Source organism: Balaenoptera physalus (assembly GCF_965194825.1).
Source record: "Balaenoptera physalus genome assembly, chromosome: 1".
Lineage (NCBI taxonomy): Eukaryota > Metazoa > Chordata > Mammalia > Artiodactyla > Balaenopteridae > Balaenoptera > Balaenoptera physalus.
Genome location: NC_138882.1, coordinates 156432271 through 156442256, shown reverse-complemented (window position 1 = coordinate 156442256; position 9986 = coordinate 156432271). Strand labels below are relative to the sequence as shown.

The window sequence follows — 9986 nt, the reverse complement described above, 5'->3', positions numbered from 1 at the left end:
ATACTTTTAAAAATATGAAAAAAGAAAAAGAAAAATTGATATATTTTCCATATATTTCAGCTTATGAGATCACAAGGACATTGGTATGCAACATTCCACCATGACACTTATCTGTTACACTCAGATTCATGCTGGCCACATCATTGATGCCACTACCTTTAAATGAACACTGGTATGATCCTTTATCAGAAACACTGATATTACGAAGTCTGAGAGTCACTTTGCCCTTCCCAATGGCCTCTTTTACAAACTCTGTGTGATCCACATATTCTGGGGCAGCTTCTCCATTAACTTCATGGCCATCTCTGTATAGGTGAACAAGTTTGGAGTGATCACCTCTGAACCAGTGCACCTCCATGTGCTCTGTACTTCATGGTGGGGACAACTGGCAGCTGAGCTCAGCATGTCCTCCTACATAGACAAGTGTCCCATGGGAGTGGTTACTGTCCTATTTTCTGTGGAGAAAGATAGAAAACCAGGATAAATTTGAAGCCAACAATATCTCTGTTGCTAGACGTTGTAGGACACACTGAGTTCTCCTCATCTGACCTGGCCATTCTAAACGTCCAGCTATGACTATATCCCCTTTTACTTAAATCAGTATTTTATGTTTTTGAAAAGACCAATGGTACTACATCATTCTCTTTAAAGTATATTCACTTGGAGGATTCTGAGAATATGGCAGAGCAGAAAGCACCAGAAATATGTCTCCTAACTTAGACAACAATTACACTGGTATAATCTGCCTGATGTAACTATTTTGGAACTCTGGAGTCTATTGAAGGCCTTCAAATTCCAGCAAAAGGCTTGGATGGTAAATTGCATTAATTTTGGTTAATTTTAGTTCTTAACACTGCAGCAGCTACCCATTTTCATGCTCCCAGACCTGTGACAGGAAGGTGTACACCTGTCCCTGGAGCAGCTTACACAGCTTATGGGAGCCAGAGTTGGCAAAAAGGATCCTAACCTCCAAATATGGAGGATCTGTGCTCTGATCTCTGATTGTTGCTTCTGATCACAGAGGTGCAAACAAAGAGGTGAGTAGCCATTGTTGTTGCACATCACTCTATTGCACATCACTCTCCCTCTAACTGATGTGACCTCCAGGGAACTGAAAGGGCTAGCACCCTCTCATTTAATCCTTCACTTTTCTCTTTTTCCACTTTTAGGAGCCAGATATAAAAGATTAGGACATTCATAAGCAACTGAATATATGAGGAAAACTGGAAAGTGACCACACATGCCTAGGAAAATCACAGGCTCAGAAAAGACCTGAGAAGGCCTAAATTTTATACCTCAAGTTGATCCTTGGCACACTGACAGCCTACAAAAACAAAACAAAACAAAAACAATAAACAAAACAATAACAAAAACAGCAAATCCCAGAGAAGGGGGAAAATCTGATTTTGAGTTAACACATTATTAGATACAAATGTCCAATTTTCAGCTAAAAAACCATAAGCCACACACACACGTGCACACACACACACACACACACATACAATACAGGAAAGTATGGACTATTCAAAGGATGAAAAATAAATAAACAGAAAATTTCCCTGAAAATGACCTGATGGCAGATATATAATACAATTAAAGACTTTAAAACAACCATTTTAAAGATGCTCAAAGAACTCAGTGGCGATGTGGAGAAAGTCAAGAAAATTATGTATGAATGGAAATATCAATAAAAAGAAAACCTAAAAAGAAAGCACAAAGAAATTCTGAAGCTGTAAAACACAACTGAAATGAAAAATTCACTAAAGAGGGAGATTCAAAGGCAGATTTAAGAAGGTAGAAAAAGAATTAGTGAAATTAAAGACAGGATAATGAAAATTATTGAGTCTAAGGAAGAGAAAGAAAAAATATTTCTAAAAAGTGAACAGAGCCTAAGGGATCTGTGAGACATCATCAAGTAGACCAACATATGCATTGTGTGAATCCCAGAAGAAGAAAGAGAGAAAGGGATACAGAGAATATTTGAAGAAATAAGGGCTGAAAACTTCCCAAATTTGATGAAAGATATGACTATAAACATCCAAGAAGTCCAACAAACTCCAAGTAATATGAACTTAAAAAGATCCACCTCTAGACACATTATAATCAAACTTTCAAAAGACAAAGAATCTTGAGAGTAATGAGAGAAACCAACTGATCACATACAAGGAAACCTCAATAAGATTACAAGCAGATTTCTCACCAGAACTTTGGAAGCCAGAAGGCAGTGGGCCAATATATTCAAAGTGCTAAAAGACGGGAAAAAAACCTGTCAAATGAGAATCCAATATCCAGTAAACTGCCCTTCAGAAGTGAGAAATTGACATTCCCAGATAAATAAAAACAGGGAGTTCATTATCACTTGATCTGCCCTACAAAAAATGCTCAAGGGAATTCTATAGGATGAAATGAAAGGACATTAGACAGTAACTTGAAGCTGTGTGAAGAAATAAACTACTCAATAAAAGTAAATACATGGGCAATTATAACAGCTATTATTATTGTAACAATGGTTTAAAACTTCACTTTTTATTTTCAACATGATTTAAGAGACTAATACATTTTTAAAACCCTTATTAGTCTAAAAGCTAGTATTGTAACTTTGGTTTGTAAGTCCACATTTTATTTTTTATAATTTAAAAGACTAATGCACTATTATTAGTTTATGTTTCAGGGCACACATGTATAAAAATGTAATTTAGTAACATCAGCAACATCTATCTGATGAGGACAGAGTAGTTAAAAGAGCAGAGTTTTTGTATGTTACTGAAGTTAAGCTGGTATATATTTAAATTAGAGTGTTTTAACTTTAGGATGTTAAATGCAATCTCCATGGTAACCACAAAGAAAATAACTATGACACATATACAACAGGAAATGAGAAAGGAATTTAAACGTTTCACTACAAAAAAGTCAAATAGACACAAAGAAGTTAGTAATGAAAGAAATGAGGGACAAAACGCTGTAAAGTATACAAGAATAAATAACATGACAGAAGAAAGTCATTACTTTAAATATAAATGGACTAAATTCTCCAATCAACAAAGTTGGCAGAATGGATAAAAACACATGATCCAACTATATGCTATCTACAAAAGACTCATTTTAGATCCAAAGACTTAAATAAGTTGAAAGTGAAAGGATGGAAAAAGATATTCCATGCAAATAGTGACAAAAACAGAACTAGGGTAGCTATATTAATATCATGCAAAATAGGCCTTTTCCCCAGCTTTACTGAAGAATAATTAACAAATAAAGTTATATATATTTAAGGTGTATAATTCTCAGTCATTATTGTTTCAAATATTTCTTCTATTTGTCTCTTTCTCTTCTCCTTCTAGTATTCCCATTACATTTTTGTAGTTGTCCACAGTTCTTAGATTTTCTCTTCCATTTTTTTTAACTCTTTTTCTGCTTTTCAGTTTTGAAAGTTTCTGTTGATAAATCCTCAAGCTCAGAGAGTCTTTCCTCAGCCATGTCCAGGCTACCAATGAGCCCATGAAAGGAATTCATTTCTGTTACATTGTTTTTGATCTCTATGATTTCTTTTTGATTCTTTCTTAGAATTTACATCTCTGCTTACATTGCTCATCTATTCTTGCATGTCATCTACTTTTTCCATTAAAGCCTTTAGCATATTAACCATAGTTATTTTAAATTCCCAGTCTGATAATTCCAACAATCTTGCCATATCAAAGTCTTGTTTTGATGTTTGCTCTGTCCCTTCAAACTGTGTGGTTTGCCTTTTAGTATGCCTTGTAATTTTTTGTTGAAATCCAAACATGATGCACTGGGTAAAAAAAAATCTGGTTAAAGGCTTTTAATGATTTGGTGGTAAGGTGTAGGGGAAGGAGAAATATTCTATAGTACTGTGATTAGATCTTAGTCTTTTAGTGGCCTTGGCTGTGAACTTCACAAGTGCTTCTCAGTTTTATCTCTCCTTATTGGGACACAATGGCTAGAGGCGGATGGAGTTGGATATTTTCCTGCTCCCAGGTCAGTTAGGCTCTGAGAAAATGCCAAACAGTTAGGCTCTGCTAAAATAGTTTCTCTTGAGGGCAGGCCTTATCAAGAAGAGCATATTTCAAAGTAGTTACTCTTCCTCTCCTCCTGCTAAAAACACAAGGACATTTTTTCCAGTATTTGCTGTGAGAACCTAGTAAAAATCATGGAGGTAAAGTTCACAAAATTGAGTTGTCTCATGACTGGGCACTCTTGGAGTTTTTAACTTTCAGACTTCTCCACACCAAGCCTCCAGAAATTCAATTATTACAGTTTAGATTTTGCTACCCTGGTATGGTTTCCACAAAGATTTATGGCCTGGGAAGTTGTGAGCCTCTGTAATCACTTCTCTGTCTCTCCAATTTGGGAAAGAGCAGTGTGTCCTGTGACCTCAATTCTCTGTTGGATCTAAGAAGAGTGGTTGATTTTCAGTTTTTTCAGCTTTTTACTTGATAATAGGGCATAGTAATGACTTCCAAGCTCCTTACATGCTAGAATGGACACTGGACATCTGCCCTAGGTTCCTTCCACTGCTGTGACTCAGTAAGAAGACATTAGATGCTCTTACCTGAAGTTGATGTCATCACTTGTAGGAGAAGACTCACATAGTACCCAGAAAAAGAAGAGGATTTAAGCTTCATAATACCTGGAAAGGAGACAAGAAGAAAGTCATAAGCTATGAGATACGGGGTAGCAATTGTCAAGATACTCAAAATTAAATCAAGAATTTGCAAATGATGCGACCAACAAGGGATTAGTCTCCAAAATTTACAAACAGATCATGCAGCTCAATATCAAGAAAACAAACAACCCAATCAAAAAATGGGTGGAAGATCTAAATAGACATTTTTCCAAAGAAGACATACAGATGGCCAAGAGGCACATGAAAAGATGCTCAACATTGCTACTTATTAGAGAAATGCAAATCAAAACTACAATGAGATATCACCCACACCAGTCAGAATGGCCTTCATCAAAAAATCTATTGTACAAACAATAAGTGCTGGAGAGGGTGTGGAGAAAAGGGAACCCTCCTACACTGTTGGTGGGAATGTAAATTGGTAGAGCCACTATGGAGAACAGCATGGAGGCTCCTTAAGAAACTAAAAATAGAGCTACCATATGATCCAGCAATCCCACTCCTAGACATATATCCAGAGAAATACATGGTTTGAAAAGATACATGCCCCAATGTTCATTGCAGCACTGTTTACAATAGCCAAGACATGGAAGCAACTTAAATGTCCAATGACAGAGGAATGGATAAAGAAGATGTGGTACATATATAAAATGGAATATTATTCAGCCATTAAAAAGAACGAAATAATGCCATTTGCAGCAACATGGAGGGACCTGGAGATTATCATACTAAGTGAAGACAGAGAAAGACAATATCATATGGTATCACTTATATGTAGAATCTATAAAAAATGATACAAATGAACTTATTTACAAAACAGACTCATAGACTTAGAGAATGAATTTATGGTTGCCAAGGGAAGGGTGGTAGGGAGGGATAGATTGCGAGTTTGAGATTGACATGTACACAGTGCTATATTTAAAATAAATAACCATCAAAGACCTACTGTATAGCACAGGAAATGCTGCTCAATATTCTGTAGTAACCTAAATGGGAAAAGAATGTGAAAAAGAATAGATACTTGTGTATGTATAACTGAATCACTTTGCTGTACACCTGAAACTAACACAACATTGTTAATCAACTATACTCCAATATAAAATAAAAAATTTTAAAAGGATCATAAATAGGGACAACTTGGGACTCGTCTTTCAGAGTATAACTCCTCTCAGTGCTCAATAAAATGACCATGTCCCGCGACTTGGTTCTGATTAGGAGAGGCCTTCTCAATCCCTCTCTTCCACTAATTCACACTCTGCTGTTTCTCTCTCTTTCACTTTATGATCTAACTTACTAAATAAATATTTCCTCTGGCAGGTGTAACAGATGGAGTAGAAAAAAATATTCTAAGTGAATGAATGGGGGGAGGGAACAAAAAATGTCAAGCACAAAGACATGAATGCCTAAATGTGCATGATCTAATAAAGAATTTATTTTTTTGGATTTATGTCCTTGAACAATTAAAATGAGACCAAATTGTGGTGGAACTAAAATAGCTTGTTAATAGTTTTATACATTATTTATAAAAAAAGAAAAGTGCTGAAATATTAACTAGGCATCTTGTATTTTATCTGGCGACCCTCCTCTAACTCACAGTCAAAAACATGTGAGTTGATTTACAAAGTCAGCAAGTAAAAAACAAACAAACATGAGATAACAACAACAAAAAAAGTGGTTTAAATGATATATATCTTAAAGGGAAATGTAAGACTTTATTCACATCATAGCTATGTGGTAAAGAAATGAGTCAAGATATGAAGGAAGAAATTTCTCTGGTTCTGGGACACAAAATCTGCCTACTATTGAAACTTAAAGAAATTTATTTAATATTGAAAAAAAAAGGAAAGACCTATTTGGACTTTATAAAGCCCATGTGAAAATATTTAAAGGAATGATGCTTTATATTTTATTATTTTATATATCTGACCAATATGACAAATGATTATCATCAACACAGGTCCATTAGACAATTCATATCCCATTTCATGAAAGTAGGTTATGGGTTGGCAAAACACCCAGAAAAGCAGATTACAATTTCCAAAGGAATGAAATCTCTAAATGACTAATAATTATTCTGGTTTCTCCCTCTACTACCTCTCACTCCTATTTAGAATCATTAACTTAAACCTTGAATTTATGAAAGATAAATACTCATTTTTAAAAGCAAGCTATAAGAGAAATAAAAGCACATTTTCATATAAAGACTTGTACATAAATGTTCATAGTATTTTTATTTGTAATAGTCAACAACTGGAAATAACTCAAAATTTTACATACAGATGAATGGATAAGAAAGTTGTGGTACAGCCCTATGATGTAACATACTCAGTAATAAAAAGGAATGAATCATTTTTACACACACATGAATCTCAAAAGGATTGTGCTAAGTTAAAGAAACCAGACAGAAAATTATACACATTATTCATCTTAAATATATACAGTTTGTTATAGTTCAATTATACCTCAATACATTTATTTATTTATTTATTTTTAAACATCTTTATTGGAATATAATTGCTTTACAATGGTGTGTTAGTTTCTGCTTTATAACAAAGTGAATCAGTTATACATATACATATGTTCCCATATCTCTTCCCTCTTGCATCTCCCTCCCTCCCACCCTCCCCATCCCACCCCTCCAGGTGGTCACAAAGCACTGAGCTGATCTCCCTGTGCTATGCGGTTGCTTCCCACTAGCTATCTACTTTACGTTTGGTAGTGCATATATGTCCATGCTACTCTCTAACTTTGTCCCAGCTTACCCTTCCCTCTCCCTATATCCTCAAGTCCATTCTCTAGTAGGTCTGTGTCTTTATTCTTGTCTTGCCACTAGGTTCTTCATGACTTTTTTTTTTTCCCTTAGATTCCATATATATCTGTTAGTATACTGTATTTGTTTTTCTCTTTCTGACTTACTTCACTCTGTATGACAGACTAACTCCATCCACCTCATTACAAATAACTCAATTTCGTTTCTTTTTATGGTTGAGTAGTATTCCATTGTATATATGTGCCACATCTTCTTTATCCATTCATCTGATGATGGACACTTAGGTTGCTTCCATGTCCTGGCTATTGTAAACAGTGCTGCAATGAACATTGTGGTACATGACTTTTTTTGAATTATGGTTTTCTCAGGGTATATGCCCAGTAGTGGGATTGCTAGGTCGTATAGTAGTTCTATTTTTAGTTTTTTAAGGAACCTCCATACTGTTCTCCATAGTGGCTGTATCAATTTACATTCCCACCAACAGTGCAAGAGGGTTCCCTTTTCTCCACACCCTCTCCAGCATTTATTGTTTCTAGATTTTTTGATCATGGCCATTCTGATCGGTGTGAGATGATATCTCATTGTAGTTTTGATTTGCATTTCTCTAATGATTAATGATGTTGAGCATTCTTTCATGTGTTTGTTGGCAGTCTGTATATCTTCTTTGGAGAAATGTCTATTTAGGTCTTCTGCCCATTTTTGGATTGGGTTGTTTGTTTTTTTGTTATTGAGCTGCATGAGCTGCTTGTAAATTTTGGAGATTAATCCTTTGTCAGTTGCTTCATTTGCAAATATTTTCTCCCATTCTGAGGATTGTCTTTTCGTCTTGTTTATGGTTTCCTTTGCTGTGTAAAACCTTTTAAGTTTCATTAGGTCCCATTTGTTTATTTTTGTTTTTATTTCCATTTCTCTAGGAGGTGGGTCAAAAAGGATCTTGCTGTGATTTATGTCATAGAGTGTTCTGCCTATGTTTTCCTCTAAGAGTTTTATAGTGTCTGGCCTTACATTTAGGTCTTTAATCCATTTTGAGTTTATTTTTGTGTATGGTGTCAGGGAGTGTTCTAATTTCATACTTTTACATGTAGCTGTCCAGTTTTCCCAGCACCACTTATTGAAGAGGCTGTCTTTTCTCCACTGTATATGCTTGCCTCTTTTATCAAAGATAAGGTGACCATATGTGTGTGGGTTTATCTCTGGGCTTTCTATCTTGTTCCATTGATCTATATTTCTGTTTTTGTGCCAGTACCATACTGTCTTGATGAAAGAAATTAAAGATGATACAAATAGATGGAGAGATATACCATGTTCCTGGATTGGAAGAATCAACATTGTGAAAATGACTCTACTACCCAAAGCAATCTACAGATTCAGTGCAATCCCTATCAAACTACCACTGGCATTTTTCACAGAACTAGAACAAAAAATTTCACAATTTGTATGGAAACACAAAAGACCACGAATAGCCAAAGCAATCTTGAGAAAGAAAAACGGAGCTGGAGGAATCAGGCTCCCTGACTTCAGGCTATACTACAATAAATTTATTTTTTAAACCTACTTTTAAAAATACTATTAAAACATTAGTAATAATCTTTTATGGGGTATTTATATTTAATAATTATACCATCTATACTTCAGGATAGGTTTCTTGGTAACTGGGGACAACTATCATGGTGTCTAAAACACTGGCATCACTGTAAGTTTTCTTTGAGTTCTTTAAAAAAGAGACTGAGGAAGGGGTTCCATTTCTGCGACCCAGGGCAGATAGGATCAGTCTATAGTTATCAGCAATCCCATACTGAAATGTGAAAGCAGATCTTCTCTTTTGAAACACCTCACTGCCTATTACCTTTCTAAATCCCCAAGTACCACTATTCTGTGATGAAAAGATTGGCAGAATATTACAGAATTAGAGCTTCTAACACCATGCTTAAGGAGGTGGAATATAGCCTTGTCCCCAACCATCGTTCACAGTCTGATCACTTACTTGAGCTCCAGAATCCAGAAGAAATTTCTTTCCAAGTCCTTCAGAAAGTCGTCTCAATGTCTGAGGGTGAGTCAGCAGTGCTCCTGCACCAATAGTCAGTACGAGATACTACAGTCAAAGTGGGTTCTGTGTACCAGAGCATCCACCTATTGCCTGCCAGCTGAACCTTTTTTACCTCCTAAACTGAAGTCAGTATCCTTTCATAGAGACAACAGCAAGGTGCCTGTTGTTTGCATTATAAAATCTCAAATCCATTTGCAGCTGTACCTTGCATCACCTGAGAGAATTCATGTTATATTTGCAAGAGACATGTACTGACATGACATGCCTTAGCCTGAAATGACATCTGAGCTCAGGAGTCTTTATGTATTTCCCTCTGGATCTTTCCTTGACATCATGAGAATGCTGGGGAAAACTTAAGGGGAATTCTTGCTCTTGTTAACAGTCATATGCCCTGCAAGTTACCTATGTAAGCACAATGTAAAGTTTCCTCTTTACTCATCCAGACCTATTGAATACTACATATTCTTCTTGCCCACAACATTTCTGTTTTCTTGCTGAAAACCATATTACATTCAATTTAGAGAAGGACA

The 9986-nt window shown here is 35.6% G+C and overlaps 1 protein-coding gene across 1 annotated transcript in view; it reads right to left on the bottom strand.

The window, feature by feature from the left end:
- The window catches only part of LOC309657337 (selection and upkeep of intraepithelial T-cells protein 8-like), a 59577-nt gene extending 54271 nt beyond the window's left edge, over positions 1-5306 (bottom strand). Inside the window, 4 exon segments of the mRNA XM_082454637.1 lie at positions 67-370; positions 374-417; positions 420-455; positions 4568-5306. Of these exon segments, the coding sequence (XP_082310763.1) occupies positions 67-370; positions 374-417; positions 420-455; positions 4568-4640 (457 nt within the window). The 5' untranslated portion in view covers positions 4641-5306.
- Positions 5307-9986: the final 4680 nt, after the last annotated feature.